Source organism: Antechinus flavipes, chromosome 1 (genome assembly GCF_016432865.1).
Source record: "Antechinus flavipes isolate AdamAnt ecotype Samford, QLD, Australia chromosome 1, AdamAnt_v2, whole genome shotgun sequence".
Classification (NCBI taxonomy): domain Eukaryota; kingdom Metazoa; phylum Chordata; class Mammalia; order Dasyuromorphia; family Dasyuridae; genus Antechinus; species Antechinus flavipes.
In genome coordinates this window covers 305,756,771-305,774,291 of record NC_067398.1, presented here as the reverse complement: position 1 = coordinate 305,774,291, position 17,521 = coordinate 305,756,771, and the positions used below count along the sequence as shown (strand labels likewise).

At 35.7% G+C, this 17,521-nt stretch overlaps 1 protein-coding gene across 42 annotated transcripts in view; it reads left to right on the top strand.

Moving 5' to 3' along the window:
* Positions 1–17,521, top strand: part of RBFOX1 (RNA binding fox-1 homolog 1) — a 1,699,751-nt gene that overhangs the window by 1,475,938 nt on the left and 206,292 nt on the right. Inside the window, exon 1 of one of the 42 annotated variants that reach the window (XM_051964028.1) lies at positions 4,199–4,288. The exons of 39 other annotated variants lie outside the window; for them this stretch is intronic. Coding sequence is in view for 1 of the 3 variants with exons in the window: in XM_051963774.1 (XP_051819734.1) it covers positions 4,245–4,346 (102 nt within the window). In the remaining 2 variants the exon portion in view is untranslated. Of the gene's footprint in view, positions 1–4,198; positions 4,347–17,521 lie in introns of those variants that run through there. 2 more of the 42 variants (XM_051963990.1, XM_051963774.1) reach the window with 2 other exon arrangements.

Genomic DNA, 17,521 nt, shown 5'->3' with positions numbered 1-17,521 from the left:
TGCCTTTACAGAACTTTACAGAGCATAGATGAAAAAACTGACTTACACACAATGGCCATAATTCAGAATGTTATTAGGACAATGGTCCATAGCCGATAAGTAACAGAACCAGGACTAATGTGCTGGTCTTCTCATTCCAGACTCGGTTTTCTTTGTAATGCACCACACTGCTTTTGAATGTGGAATGACTTTTCAAGTGAAGGTTGAGTAAATTTCCATTGTGCCAAGCTATTTTCTACTTATGGACAATAACAACATGAACAATGATATATATATATTTATTTTAGAACTTCAGAAGAGAGTACTAAAAGACTAAATTTCCTTTGTAAAAGATTTCCTAAACTAATTTGTTCACAGAACACTTTGGATTTTGATAAGGGTTGATGGAACTGATAAATTATGGCTCCAGAATAAGTTAGCCCCAGGATAATGGGGAGTCAGGACTTTTGGGAACAAAAGAAAAGAAACTAAATTTATTTCTATCCTAAAAAAAAAGCTGTACAAAACAAACATTTTGATACATATGCTATTTAATAATTGAGGGGCAGTATGGCTTAGTGGATACAAATAGGGACTCAGAACTAGAAAAAGATGGGGCCAAGTCTTATTCTCTGACTATGTGGCACAAGTCATTTAAACCTTTCTGTATTCTGGGCTATTCTCCAAAAATACAAGTTGCAGAGAATTTGCCAGTCTGCATTGTTAGAGGGAGTTTGCTCTCCTAGGATTTCCTCAAACCAGTGAAATCACAGGTCTATTCCCTATGCCCAAATAATTTAATAACACAGAGAGAAAACATTGGTAGACTCTCCATTTATATTTTGTGAAATACCAGAAATTTGTGGAAAACAATTGGGTGATGCTATTATGTTAGAATTCTTCATGTCAAATGTATTAATGGTCATAACAATATTTAATGACTTCAGGTCCAAAAAAAGTGCTTGTAAGTAGCAGGAAAGAAGAATTAGCAAATTAGTTACATTATATTTTATTATCTCATCTCATCTCTCACACTGATGAGTTTTCTTTTCAGTAATGTCCAACTCTCTGTGACCCCATTTAGAATTTTCTTGGTAGAGAAAACCACTGAAGTGGTTTGCCATTTTTTTCTCAAACTCATTTTATTGATGAAAAATTGAGACAAATAGGATGAAGTGACTTGTCCAAGGTCACATGCTATGTATCTGAGACCAGATTTGAACTCATGAAAATGGATCTTCCATAAACCTGGCACTTATATCCAGGTCTATATGCTATATTTTAGGAATGGCATTGAAAAGTTTGATAAGAGTCTAGAGGAAAGTGTCCAAGATGATGAGATGATAGTAATCCCTGCTATACAAGAACTGGTTAAAGGAAGTAGGGCTGTTTAGCCTATAAAATAAAAGCTATGGAATGGGGGGGGGGAGGGTGTCAGATCAAAAGTGTGATTTAAGTATTTGAAAAACTGCTTAAAAGATGCAGGGATTATATATTTTGCTTGGCCCTAGAAGGTAGGAACTAAAATGGTCAAGCCTGCAGAAGCAAGGCTCTGGATAAGGAAAAGATGTATCCCAAAGCACAGTGGACTGTTTTGGGAAGTAGAGATATCACCTCTCAATGGATTTTTTTCAAGGGAAAATTGCATAATCATTTGTCAGGGATATTCTAGAGAAAATTCTTACACAGGGATGGGATAGCCTAGATGATCTCCATGAGGTCTTAGACTTCTTACTCTCCAGGACTGTGTAATTCTTCTGGTCAAAACCATTCGGTGACTCCATTCTTAAATACAAATGGCTTAGCTTAGAATTCAAGGCCTTTTGCCGGGCCGCTTTCCTATCTTTTAAGTCTTATTTCACAACATCCCTTTTCATGTGTGCCGGGCTTTAGTTAAAATGGAGTACTTGCCATACTATAATGTGCCCCCAGAGTTTTCTGTTACATACTTTTGCCTTCAGTGTATTCCCCACCCTGTCTTTGCCTTTCAAAATCCTATATATCCTTCATTCTGATCCCTCCAGTCAGAGCTGAACTTTTCCTCTTTTCAAAATCTTATACTATTATGTACATCCTTTATGTTCTCCTTCTGGTCTATTTTGTACCCTAATTCTTATTTTCTCTAACTAAATTGTAGGTTTCATGGACAGGGCCAGTTAGTGTGGTAGGGTAAATGCTTTAAATGGCTTTTGAATGAATGAAAGGTAATAATTTCTTTTCTTTTAAATGAAATGCTCAGTCATATTTAAAGGTGTTAGTGCCCTTGAGTAAATTAAATGTTATTTGATTTTCAATAAGTGTATTTGAATCTCACATCCCTTGTTCTTTACCACAAGGATTCATGCTCAATCAGTACTTTTCAATACTGACCCCAATAGCAAATGGATCCCCTATAAACTAACTAATCAAATACATCAAATAAACTAACTAATCTTATCTTTCACAATAGAAACATCAATAGACCTTTCATTTGTTATTTTTCTTATTGTATTTACTTGTCATGGATACTAATTAGTGTTCATTGTTCAGCTGGTGTGTGTATTAACTGCCTTAATGTGGTTTTAACCATGTTATTCTTTGTAAGTTATAGCTAGAGCAAGTGACATATATCAGTTACCTTAATCAAGACAAAACAAATGTCAACAATTAAAGTTTTATAACCTTTGTTTACTTTTGTTTGTCCATTTTGGAAGAAATTTTCCAATCTTGAGAGTTCCTTTAATTTTATGATTTTTCTTACCTCACTGAAGTTTCCATCAGAATCCATGAAGTTAGTAAATCTTTCCCATCTATGGCTAGTATTCCACATGAGATTAAATTATGATGTTTGGGGAAAGAAACAAATAAAATAAAAATTTAAAGCATGACAACAAGTGAATAGTAGTCATTTAGTCGGATCCTGTCATTTTACAAATAAGGAAGGTAAGACCTGGAGAAGTTGTGATTTATTCAAGGTCATACAAATGTTAAGTATGAAGCGAGGATAGAATTTGAACTCAGGTCTTCTGATTCAAAATCCAAAAATCTTTCTACTGTACAGAACTGCCTTTCATAGTCATTCAGATCTAAAACAGAGTCCTTACTCTTACAAGTCATATATATATATATAAAAGACCATAATTATACATTCAAAAAAATTTTATGTAAAAGTTTTTAAAGGATGATAATTTTTCCTGAATCCTTCTCTAAGCATGAAATTCTTTATATTTCAGTACTCTTAATATGTTCATCCCTCCAGCCTTTATGTATTATAATATTTCATCAATTATATCTGATAAATCCAGGTGTGAATAATATTTCTGATATGACATCCATTATCTCTGAATTCATCTGTTTGGGAAACTCTCTTATTGACACATGGAGCAATTTAATGCATATTTTAGTAAATTACATTTATGAGGTTTTGTAGCTGAAAAATAAAGGATTGTCTGATGGCAAATTTTCTCAGCAATAAGCCTTTTTAAACTTGCTAAGTCGGCTCCCAATATGGTGGACATACAAGAATCCCCTAGGACCTGTGCACCACTAGCAGGAGCCGTGAATACCTTGAGCCACTTGCCTACTACAGTGAAGCATCAGGATAAGGATGGGGATTGAAATTGTAACTTCATGATTCTAGAGAACTCCCTTTACCAATGTAAATTGACCCATCCTCATCATGTTAATCTTTAGAATTTTCTAGAGCACTGAAAGGCTCAATGATTGCCCAGAGGCAAATCTTTATCAGAAACATGACTTGAACTCGGGACTTCTGTGTTCCTATTCCAGCTCTACTCAGGGGGCCACACTGCCGCTATCTATTAATCTATTCATTGTATCTTTATTTCTTTGTGCCTCTTTCTGTGTTCTTTATCTACCATACTTCACAAGTCCTACAAAAGCAGGTCTGAGCTCGAGGGACTGGGTCATTTCAAATCAGACCAGATAATTCCAGATGTAAATAGATGCTCAGAGTCAAGAGGAGACAGGAAGGCAAAAAGGAAAAAGGAACGAGAGAAAAAGAAACCCTTATGTGAGACAGCCTGCCCAGCTGTGTGCCACCCCGGAGGTCAGACAAACCCCTTTGTGGCTCGCTCTTTGAACGGGAGCCTCAACTTTTGCCTCATGGGAGGTGGTTTACCCCTTCCACATCGAGAGCTGGGCTTTTCCATCTCGTGCTCCTAAACCCGGGATTCTTCAGCTCTCTCTGTTTCCCTGGCTACTGTTGATTGCACCTCCTCGTTGAGGGAAGGCGGCTCCTTCCTGCTCGGCTGGAAGTGCTCGTGATGTTATCTGATGCTTCAGGGGAACTGCACAGTGCTGAAGTCAGGTCACTTGGCAGGCGAGGGATGGAGGGGATTGCTCTCCTGAGAGGTTTGGCTGAAAATGTAAATGTCTGTGATGTTCAGGGCTGTGGGTCTCTTTCCGTTCATGATTTGGGAGCGTAAAGACATGGGGAGTTCTTTTATTTTCTCCCCTTTGTGAAGAGCTTTGTCATTCACCTCTAAGATAAGTTAACAGGCTTGTTAAATCTGAGCCCTGCCTGTGTAGCTACATTTAAAAATAGCTTTGCTGGAAAGGCAGCGGCATGCCCGTGGTTCGGAGTAAAAGGTTGGAGCTTAATGAAGGCCATTTAATGTGTTATTCCAAATCTAAGAAAAAGCAGATCTTTATTACAAACATACCTATAATTTCTGTTAGGGGAATCCCACCATTTTTAATGGATATTTTTTTTCATACTCTTTTCTAATTAACTCCAGTGCTGAGATTACAGGGAGCTGGCCTTCAGAGCTGAGCTTTGCAGTGGTAATAAGCACTTGAGGTGATGCTTAATTAAACTAGAGTTGTGATAGGGAAGAGACCTATGCGGGGCTGAAGTGCTAATCCTTTTGCCTTGCTCCAGTGTCCCTGTGTGATTGTGATTGATGAGCTGATTCTATCTTACATCTTCATTTGCATCGTGTGTTAATACCCACAGGCAGAGGTGTTGTGTAGTACCAGATGAGAGCTCACTGCTAATACAGTCTAATGTGGTAATGGGATGGGGGAAGGGTAAGCCGCTTCTCTCGGCTCTTCAACTGAAATGGTGATTCTGTAGTCCGGGCGGAATGATCGTGGGGAGTCTCTTTCTGGAAAGATTGTTATTATTTTCATGTATTAAAAGTTGAGCGTCTTCTTCCGAATGTGTGTTTTCCCACTGCCCACTCTGTTCTCTCCCTTTTTTTATTTGTCTCCCAGTCATAGTTTGTAGGACGTTTCTGCCATGTGGCAAGGCTGCCGGCTTCCTATTACTGGAGGCTGCCGAGCTTTCTCTGGTTCTCTGAGCCAAAATAAATTGGCAGAGGACTCCAATTTGGCTTTGTTCCCCCTTCCTTAAAGACAGATGCTTTCCTCATTATCAAGCAAAGAATGACACTTTGTCTCACCAAGAGCTCAAACTTTTATAATAGCCCAGCAGTGTATGATCTTGGACCAGCTGGCTCAGAGGTGGGATTTTGAGTACTGTGAGTACTGTGTCCCTTAGCACAATGGGTTATGGAGTCATTATTGCAACTTCCAGGTGAACCTTAGCTAAAGATTGGACCAACGTGCTAGTCTCACCACGTGCAGTTCAAACTCCTCCAGCCAGCTACATTTCCCCCTTAATTGGAAAGGAACAAACGGGAGTAGATTGCACCTGCACTAGATTATTATCTGTCAGTGAGAAGAAAATGAAACAAAACAAAAACTATTTCAAATCCAAATGGAAGTTGGGAGCTTGCTTATTTTTGACAAGCCATAACTTTGGCTTGGCGACTTCTGTTCTTTGTGAAAGAACTGTCAGCAAGAAAATATGTTTTGAGTAGGCTTCAGTCTCCAAGATTGGGTATTTCAAGTGCTAAATGTCTAGTCGGTCGACAAGTAATTTATTAAGTTCTGATGTGCCAGGGAATGTGTTAAGAACTGGTGATATAAAGAAAAACAAAACCACAGGTCTTGCCTTCAGGGAGCTCACATTCTAATAGAATAAACAATATGTAAACAACGAAAATGGAAGGTAATCTTAGAGAGAAGCCATTAATAGGGTGATGTCTGAGAGGTAGGGGAAAGGAGAAAAAGGTTGGACTAGGAAGTGACTATGAATAGATCCCTTTTTCAGGAGGTGAGATTTGAGCCAAGAATTTAATGGATCCAGGGAAGCCAGGGAGGTGAGATGAGAAAAAATCATTCTAGAAATGGATGCCAGACAGTGAAAAGACAGAGTTAGTGGTTGAATGTCCTGTGTGAAGAACAGCAAAGAAGCCACTGTCGTTGAACTGTATGGAAGGGAATAAGATGTAAGAAGACTTTTTTAAAAAATTAGGAAGAGGACAGATTGTGAATATCTAAAGCAAGCTTTTTTTCCCCTTTTTTTCCATCTTTTAAAAAAAATTTCTGTGAATAAGTATTTTTACATGGGTTTGGGTTAGCCTTAAAGATAGTGCTCCTATAACATCTGAGAGAAAAAGGAACAGCAAAAGATATATTTAACTATCTTCATTCCCCATGTAAGCAGCTCTTGTTTACATTTCAAGTTTTCATTATTCTTGCAGCATGAAAAATCTTAACTAATATACTTTATACCCACTTTAAAGAAACTAACATAATCAAAAGCTAATTTAGGAAAGCTCTATGGTCATTTTTCAGGGCATAATGTGATATCCACACACTCCTGTAATATTAGTCTGCAAATATGAAACTGAACTACTTTTTTTAAAAAATGGTTTTTAGGGTTTGAGAATCTTATCTAGGGAAAAAATTCAATGCTCTCATTGGCCAGATAGGCCATCACTAGTATTGCTATGAAAAATCCAAATAAATGTCCTAGTGTTTTGTGGCACACCACTTTCTATCTGATATGATATAGCTTCAGTATACCTGATAATCTAAACTCCAATCCTTAAGTTTGAATTAAAAACCAGGAATTTTTTTAAATTAAAAAAATTTTTTTTTACTATAGTCAATTGCTAGTTTTAATATGATAATTACATTAGAATTTAGGAATTCATTAACAAAAATGGAGATTTGCTCCAGCTATTTGGCAGATTTAGGCCGACTGGATTAGATGAACATGGATGAAGTGAGAACCCTTCTAAATTACTTGCCTTCTTATCAAATGTGCAGACAGGAGATCCCCTTGACTTTAGAAAGTGTCAATGATTGGTCCAGAGGGCAGGGTATGAACATGAATCTTTGACTAAATAGACTCTAACATAATCTACTGAATTCATAATTTACTTAGAATTTTGAATGTCTTATAAGTGTTCTTCTGTACTCCAGCTTAGCATATTGCCTAAAATAATTTAGATAAGAATAACTAAAAGTTTAGGATGTTGCCTAAATAATGCCAGAGTGACGAGTCTCTGTTTTAATTTAATTTTGAAGAAAAAATTATAATTTTGGTAAGCTATTCTAAAAAGTTTTACTTTTTATCTTGTTCACATCTTTCGTAGCATAGTGTAATAAGATTTTTTCTTTTTCTGTTTAGTAGTAGGTCATAAACAGATTGTGTTTGTCTCTTTCTCAAACTTTCATTAATTTAAAGACATTTAATTCCTTTTAGTCTTTTCTTTCCCAATGTCAAATTTCCAGTCTTTGAATCATTTTCATTAATCAACTCTGAACTTTCTCTGCCTACATCTTCTCGCCAACAAGATCCCATTTGTTCAAACTTTGTCAGAGTTTATCATCCATGACAATTCCAGGCAATCACCTCTACATACTACATCTTAACATAAAAATTTCTCTATTGACCTGCCTTTAGCTTGTGGTACAATATAGTAATCTTCATTGCAGTGCAGGAAAAATCCTCCACAGATTCTCTAGTATATGACTTTTCCTCAGTGGGAATCTTCATTATAGTATCCCTGAGTCCTTATTGACCTTGCAACCTCCTGGTTTGTTATGCTCCTATTTCTAATTTTTAACAGAATCCCATTCATATTTTATTGCTTCTCAAACATTTAAGAGGGATTTTGGCATGAATTCCATTTTCCTGAGGCAGCTTGATGATGTAATGTGTACTGGACTCTTAGGGAAGAAAATCCCAGTTCAAATCCTGCCTCAGGCAATTACTAATTCTGTGTAGCCAAGCTTCTTAACTTCATTGTGCCTCTGTGACCTATAAGGTTTCTTCCAGTCCTAAATCTATGATCTTTTCCACAATTGGCTGATTATTCTTCTATATTTGGTAATTATCCCATCATTCATGTGGATATCTCTCCTATTTTTCTGGACATTCAAAAATAATGCATATGTTACCTGGCAGGTCCAGGAAAAATGCCAACAATATCCAAGCATTTCTTCTTTTTCTTTCTTTGACTTTGCACTCTATGGAAATCATATGCTTACTGAGAAAAGATGCTTTTGTTATCTCTACATAAATAGCAAGATATTTTCATATAGAACTAAGTCAGCCTGTAGTTTTGACCTTAAATCAAGGCCCTCAGAAAACAAACTGACAAGAAATGAGAATTCAGGATTTATATTGGCAAAATAGTACTCATTCCATTATTACCATTTAGGGCCATTTTCTTATGTTAGGGTAAGTTACGAATGAAAAATTTCTAATCAGAGAATTGCATTTAGTGGGGGACTATCCCTACATGCACATAGCCTAAAGTTCTTCCTAAACTAGGAATGGGTTGATATAAAGGGGGAATTATCTAGACATTTGAGCAATGCTAAAGTCACTTCCTCCCTCTAAAATTTGCTTTGCAACTCTGTAAAGTTAGGGATTAAACTGATCACTCTAGTTCCTTCTAGATTTAACAGTCTAGTGAGTTCTGTGTTTTGAGGAAATCATCCAGGTAATTTATTTTCTATATAATTGCTCTTGGGAATTGCTGTCAATGTAGGAATGGTAAGCAGTGATTTCTAAGGCAGATAGGTGGTACAGTGGCTAAGAATATCCAGCCTAAAGTCGAGAAGACTTATCATTCTGAGCTCATATCTGCCCTCTGACACTTACTAGCTGTGAGACCCTAGACAAATCAGTTATATCTGTTTGCCTTAGTTGTCTGAGCTAAAGAAAGAAATGGCAAACCACCCTGCTATCTTTGCCAAGAACAACCCAAATGGGGTCATGAAAAGTTTTACAGAACTGACACAACCTAATAACAACAAAGCAGCAATTTCTATGGCATAATTTAAAAGGATGCTGGGGAAGAATCATAGGACCATAGATAAAAATTTGGAAGGGATCTTAGAGCCCATCTAGTCCAAATTTCTAATTTTAGAGAGAAAAAAAAACCTGAGGCTCAAATAATAGAATTGACTTGTCCAAGATCACATTAGCAGTCTGTGTATTTGAGGGTAGGGATGATGTTTTAGCTTTTTTTTTTTTTTTTTTTGTATTCCTAGAAATCAATACATCATCTGGCACATATTATTTGCTTAATAAATATGCATTGATTGATTGATTATGTATTCCTATTTCCCATGCCTTATTTAGTGATTAAGTAATTACTTAATTAGAATGAGGATTTAAAACTAGGTTCTCTGACTCCAGAGATGAAATGTTTTTTTTTTTCTATTGCATCATGCTGCATTTCTTATCTGTGAAGCAAATGTGTAACTAAAAATCGTCTAAAATTCACTTAGATCTCAAAATATAGTAAAAACTAAGCTAGGGGCAGCTAGCTGGTGTAGTGGCTAGAGCACCAACCCTGAAATCAGGAGGACCTGAATTCAAATTTCATCTCAGACATTTAACACTTCCTAGCTGTGTGACCATGGGCAAGTCACTTAACCCCAACTGCCTCAGCCAAAAAAAACCAACAACAACAACAACAAAAAAACTAAGCTAATTAAAATATTCGGAAATGGCCTTGGTCATTAATTTTCTTGTTCATTGTAGCTTATCTAAGCAGAAAACCCTGTCACTTTTGACCCATGTCCAAAATATTTTTCAAGAGTTTATGTGATCCTCTTCCTGCCTTAGTAAATATATAGTGTTTCTTATTATGATTGAACTTTCATGTGATAAAGAATAATCTGTTAGGCCTTGAAGCCATAATCATAAGCATATATCCTTACAATATAGGAAATGGGGCTAAAGGTACACTGACCTGAAAACAGAAGTTATTTGCTTTAAAAAAAAAAAATTCTTGCTATTTATTTGTTTTCTTATGATTTTTATCTCTCTCTTCAAGTGGAATGTTTTAATAAAATTCTAGTAATTTATTACTCCAGTTAGTTGGTCTAGTTATTTAAATGTTTAAGTAGCACCTGCTTTTTATAAAGCACAGAGAAATAAGTAGACACATAGTCAACAAGCATATATTATTGCTATTGTTTTTCATTTGTTTAAGTCTTGACTAACTCTTTCTGACCCTTGTGGGGTTTTCTTGGTAAGTATACTATAGTATTTTGATATTTCCTTCTCGAGGTTATTTTACAGATAAGGAACTGAGGCAAAAGGGTGGAGTGACTTGCTTGGGGTCACATAGTAAGTGTCTGAGACCAAGGATGACTTTTCCTGACTTCAGGCCTGGCACTTCATCTGCTGTACCATCAGGCTGCTCCAAAGAAGCTATTAGGCACCTACTGTTTACCAGGAGTTGTACTTATTGCTGGGAATACAAAACAAAGACAAAAATATGGTCCCTACCTTCAAGGAACTCACATTCTAAGGGAGGAGACAACACACCAAACAATTGTGTAGACATAATATAAATGGGAATTAATTTTTTTTGTTTTTTGTTTTTGCAATATTCCAGGGTATTTTTATTAGTCACTCTAGGTTTGACCCCCAATGCTGATCCAGTGTTGGCTTCATTGATATTAGTTTGAGGGATAATTATTAATTTAGTATAAACACAATTTTTATAATGTATTTGATGATCATTCTAAAATAGCACACTCAAAAAGAAAAGAAATGCCTAACATTGTATAGTTAAAATATTTTTTAGGTTTTCTTTTTTTAAATTTTTTAAATTATTATACCTTTTTATTTAAAAAAAAAACATATGTAGGGGTAATTTTTCAACATTGACCTTTGTAAAATCTTGTGTTATAACTTTTCCCCTCCTTTCCCCCATCCCCTCCCCTAGATGGCAGGTAGTCCAATACATGTTAAATATGTTAAAGTACATGTCAAATCCAATATATGTAGACATATTTATACAATTATCTTGCTGCATGAGGAAAATTGGATTTAGGGGGAAAAAGAAAAAAAAAACCTGAGAAGAAAAACAAAAATGCAAGCAAACAATAACAGAAAGAGTGGTCCACACTCATTTCCCATAGTTCTCTCTCTGTGTGTAGCTTATTCTCTTCTTTACTGAACAATTAGAACTGGTCTGAATCATTTCATTGTTGAAGAGAACCATATCCATCAGAACTGATCACTGTATAATCTTGTTGTTGCCATTTATAATGATCTCCGTCCTGCTCATTTCACTCAGCATCAGTTCATGTAAGTCTTTCTAAGCCTCTCTGTATTCATCCTGCTGGTCATTTCTTACAGAACAATAATATTCCATAACATTCATATACCACAATTTACTCAACCATTCTTCAATTGATGGGCATCCATTTATTTTCCAGTTTCTAGCCACTACAAACAGGGCTGCCACAAACATTTTGGCACATACAGGTCCCTTTCCCTTCTTTAGTATCTCTTTGGGACATAAGCCCAGTAGAAACACTGCTGGGTCAAAGGTTTGATAACTTTTTGAGCATAGTTCCAAATTGCTCTCCAGAATGGCTGGATGTGTTCACAATTCCACCAACAACATATCAGTATCTAAATGGGAATTAATGTGAAGAAAAAGCACTAGTATGGGATAGGATATGGGGTAACATGAGAATAAGGTAAAGTCTCTTACAGAAGGTGGGATTTGAGCTGAATCTTAGTTGAGGAGGAGGCAGCCAGGATGCAGAGTTGAGAAAGAAGAGCCTTCTTGAATTTAAAGACAGAGTATTGTGCTTGGGAAATAGAAAAAAAAAAAAAAAAGAAGGGTTCAGTGTCACAGGATTATAGCGTGCAAATAAGGAATTAAAATGTAAAAAGACTGCAAAGATAGAAAGGATCTAGTTCATAACATTCTTTAAAAGCCAAATGGTAAATTTCATATCTAAGCCTTCCAGGAACAAAAAGTCACTGAAGTTTATTGAGTAGGGAGGTGATATGGTGAGAATAGTACTTCATGAAGATCACTTTGGCGCTGAGTGAAGGACATATTGGAGTGGGGAGAGACTTGAGACAAGACGATCAACAAAAGCCCATATTGCACTAGTCCAGGTGTGAGATGAAGATATACCACTTGCCTTCAAGATGCTTATGGATTAGTAGGAAGGAGTCCATTCTTTCTAAAATGAGTCATTTATATCAAACTCTCCTGTTCCCAAAGGTGGTAAATGAGGCTAAAATAGCAAATGACAAATTAGCACAGTGATGGAATATATGATGGCAAAATGCCTCATCCACCAAAGGATAATTCATATGTTCTAATTTTCTTTTAACCTTCAGCGTGAAGTTGTTGACATCATTTGCAAATGAATATTATGCCAGTAAAAGAAATGCAGTGAACAAAGTGAAAACCTGTATCTCTCCTCAAAATAGGGAGATCACAGGTAGAAAAACTCTATTTGTGTTTTTTTTGGTTTGTTTTTTGTTTTTGGGGGTTTTTTAAAATTTGCCAATGAGGAAAACTCTTGCTTATTTCTCTAGCCTACTGTGAGTTGGTGGGTGGGATGAGTCAAACTCTCTCTCTCTAACCCCACTGATTTTGTTTGTTTTCTCGTAGGCTGAATTTGAAAGATTCCTCCCCCCCCCCAAATTTAATGATTCCCTTCCCCCAACAGAAATTGTCTTCCAAATTATTTTGTTTTTATTTGTTTTTTCTCCGTAACACAAGGATAAAGGCATTTATCTGTAAGGTGAAGTAAGCTACATTTTAACTGTTTCCTAGACGCCTATAGATGGTCTCATTGTAAAAGTTCTTAAGGGCAAGGTCAATGTTGTCTATTTTCAAAGATCCCATAGCCTACTACAGTGATTAATACAGCAGATATAAAATTGAATTGAATTTCTAGCTAAATATGGTGTCTTGATCCTCATGTGCTAGCAAAGAGAACTAGGAACACTTTCAGAAAAGATATTTAAAAACATTTACCCTGTTTTCCCTTACCTCACACCTTATCCAGCTGTGTAAACACTGTACTAGAAAAACAGAGAGGCTTCCTAGTCACACAATGAATAAGCCAAATACTTTTTTTACTTGTCTATGTAATACAGAAATGAAGAACACAGATCCATTTATTCTTGAAGACTTTTAAAGCAGGTACAGGTTAAGCATAGGGTATCTGAAAAGTATCCAAAATAGGCATCCATAATTATCCAAAATAGACAAATAGCACTGAGTATAAATGAAAAATTGATTTAACAACTGAATGATTTCTAGAGCTTTAGAGCTTTCTTTTTGTCTTCCTTTCCCCACGTTCATTTTTGAAGATGGTTCTGATAGCGGTAGTGGTAAAGCAAGAATTTAACTTGGATTCACAATTGGGGCTGGCTTCTTTCATCCTTTTCGAGTCAAAAGGAAGAGCCAAGTCATGGTTCTGAATCCCATTCAGAGTGACTCCAGGAATCATTAGGCTACATGCATCAGAGTGAATTTTGACTAATCAATTTTTGACCAACCACTATGTCACAGTGGACCTCCCATTGCTGTTGTTATTGTTTTGTTATCCTTCAAGAATCAATAGTTTCTTTAAAGTAGACCCTCCACTAATGAAGATCACAGCATTTTTACAACATGGTGGACTTTGAGAGTTGAGATCAAAAAATTCATCACTATGTAGATTGATAGTAGATGTAGATAGATACTATATAGTATCTATATGTGTGCATGGATATATATATATATATAATATATATATATACACATATATATATGTACATATTATATATATATATATATTTTGTGTTGAGCCTTTATACACTTTACACACTTAGCTCTGCTATTGGTGAGTCTCATATGGAAATTGTATTTAGCATAGCTTTATGTGCCAGAGTTTGTGCCATGTTAACATAGCTTTCATGAATACAGAGTCAACTCTATGCTATGATTGTAGGATGATTTCCGTGGAAGATTAATGTTATATTCAGCCCAAATCTTCCTTACTGCCATGAGTTCTGTTCCCTGGGGCCAACAAGACTAGGTCATATTTATTTTCCTCATGACAGTCCTTCAAATAATTGAAATCAGTCATCACCTCACGCTCACTCTCTTGCTCTTACTCTGTTTTCTCTTCTTTTACCTAAACAGCTTTCGTTCTTTAAACTGATCTTTATATTGAATTCTTTCAAGTTTGCTCAGCTCCTTTGGCTGGGATTTAGCTAGTTAATGTGCCTTCTAAAATGTGCTACCCAGAACAATATATAGTACTCAACAACAGCAGAATTCATTAAGGTTGTCATCTCCTATGTTGGCTGCCATGTGCTGTGGACTCATAATGAGTTTGTAGTTCATTAAAACTCCTACATGGACTACTTCATAATCACGTCTTTTCAACATCTATATTTGATATTTTAACACCAGTCTAGTATTTTTACATTTGAAACTTTTAAATTTAAAACATTTTCTTGCTTGTTTCAACCTACCTTTTTAGAATGTTTTTGTGATGCCCAATTCTGTCATTCAGTATATTTGCTATCCTTCTCAGCTTTATTTTTTTCTGTAGATATAAACATTTCACCTCAAAATTTGGTCCAAAGTATTAATAAAAATCTTGAACCATATTTTCCATATATTATATACTCCATATTCTTAAGATTCTGGAGTATCTTGTTAATATCTACTAGACTCACTTACCTTATGACATTTCCCCCAAATCATTACTATTGATAATATTTTTAAAAACCACTTAGAACATGTACATCTATCTCAGATGCTATTGCAGTGAACTCTTATGTGACTGATAAGATTATTGTATTACTTTGAAAACTGCTTGAAATACATCAGCTATTATCAGCAGCATGAAAATCCATAAGTTTTCATTGTAGTGGAATAGGAAAGCCTTGTTGAGTAAATGGGTCAGGGATACTGGAAAGAAAGAAACTATTTAATTTTTATTTTGCTCTATTTTCCATGCCAATCCAATTCAATCCAACAAGTATTTATTAAACATTAATCATGTAAAAAGTACTGGGTAAGTGCTAAAGATTCAACAACAAAACAAAAACATTGGATGTTCCCAAAGGGCACACTTTCTACTAAGTAGTGGGAAGATTAAATTGATTCTGTATCATTTTTTATTGATTTTATTTATAATTAACTGATTTTGTCCATTAACTGCTTAAGTTGTGGTTCTTTGTCTTAGAATTTAGTTTAGAAATTCAGCAGGCTTGTAATGAGTTAAGTTTAGAAATTTGGTTCTCTTGATAATCCCTATTCTATTCTTGCCTCAAGTAAATCTGCTATCCTTGGAGGATGTGGGTGGACACTGGGGAGTCTGGTCTGGTATCTTTACAATACCAAGCTATCTTTCAAGGATGTCTGGTTTGCTATCCAAAAAAGTCTGATCCATTATCTTTACTCTAACCTTGCAGGTAAATGCAAACAATGAACTTTTCTTAGTCATAGGAGGAAAGAACAGAGTTGTTGCTAGCCCTTCATTCCCACTTTATAACTAATTATATTGTCCTTTATATTTCAACCCTGTACCCAATTATAACTTCTTCCTCATCTCTGAAGTCCTCTTCTTTGTTCTGTATCCCCAAAACTGTAAAAGGGAAGTTGTTTTGCTCAAGGTCTTTTAGCTAATTGAGGTAGTCATTAGACCTATTCTATTGGAAGGTTTGCTTTCAGTCTTGCTAATAAACTGTTATCTTGCTCAGGGAATACTTGCTTCAGGTTTACTTTTATTGAATTTCACTCACAACTATAGGATATGACATGTAAGTATATACATAATTTAATGAGAAGGGGGTTTAAGCACCAATAATTAAGGCAATTAGCAAAGGTTTCCTGTAGAAGATGCAACAAGCAACAGATTCTAAGAGAGTAGATTCCAGGAATGAAGGACATCCAGTTCAAAGGAATGGTGATGCAAGAGAGAATGCTGAAGTCAGAGAAGTTACAGATCAATTTGTTTAAAACTTATAATGAAGGAAAAAATGATATACAGTAAGCATGGAAAGGTAAATTGAGTCCAATAAAATTAGCACTAAATGAGGTTTTCTCTTTTGTGTTTTTTATTATTAATTAGTTACCTTCTGTTATAATTTCATACTTGACATAAATTTTAAAATTGTTTCATATTAAATAATGCTTAAATAGTATATGGATAGTATGTCAAAGAAGGAAGAAAGGAAAAGAAAGCCAAAGAAAGAAAAAATCAGAAAGAAGGGAAAAAGAAATGAACAGGCAAGGTAAGAGAAATGCCAATAGGCAGAAGAAAAGTGTGTATGAGGGGTGATAAAATGGAACCAGATTGCAAAAGGGTTTAAATGCCAGGCTATTATATGTTTGCATTTTGCTTTAGAAGCAATAGGGAGCCATCGAAGGTACTTGGCTAAATGAATATCAAGTCTGGCTTGTGTTTCAGGAAAATTATTTTGGTGGCTATATGAAAAAAAGTTTGGAATGGGGAAAGCCAGAAAGCCCAAAGTCTCATAATTTTGGCAATAAAGTGGTAAGAACTTGAACTAGGAAGGGGACCACATGAGTAGAATAATGTGACAGATACTGTGGAGGTAGAAATGGCAAGATTTGACAACTTAATGAATATGCAGAGTGAAGAAAAACAAAAATTTGAGACTGTTGATTTAAATGACTGAAAGGATATTAACATCCTCAAAGGAAATACAGAAATTTTAAAAAGTAATTAAGGTAAAAAAAAAAGTTCAGTATTGGACATGTTGAGTTTGAGGTCATCCATTTGGAAGTGTCTAATAGACAATTGGTTATGGTGAACTGGAATTCAGATGAGACATTAAAGTTTACTATAACAGTGTGGGAACCATCTACATAAAGTTAATAGGTGGATCAATGACAGCTGCTGAAATCACTGAGAAAGTGTGTATAGCAAATGGCTACACTGATAGTTAGGAAGTAGGACACAGATATAGCAAAGGATGATTGGTCTTCATTCTCCAAGAGTACCAAAGTAACATCACTATGATATAGTTGTGTTACAGTGTGTCTGACTGGCTGACTAGACCAATATGAGCTCAGGAGTGCTCTGCCACAGATCAAACACAAATAGTCATTATGAACATTTGGGGAGGACTCTCTAACTTTGCACATTTCATGTTTTTTTTCTGAATTAATTCCATTCTGTTTTGCTCATGGAACACAACACCTGATGATGCTGGGGGGTCCTGTACCAGTGTCTCCCATGCCATACAATCAGTTCTAAAGTTCTTAAAAGAAACCTTGAAAGTGTCCTTGTATTGCTTTTTCTGACCACCTTATAAGCACTTGCACTGTGTGAATTCTCCATGAAATGGTCTTTTTGGTAAGTTAGGAAGTGGAATACATATATAGCAAAGGAGGATAGAAAGGAAGATTTAGGGCAGAACCAAGGAGAATGA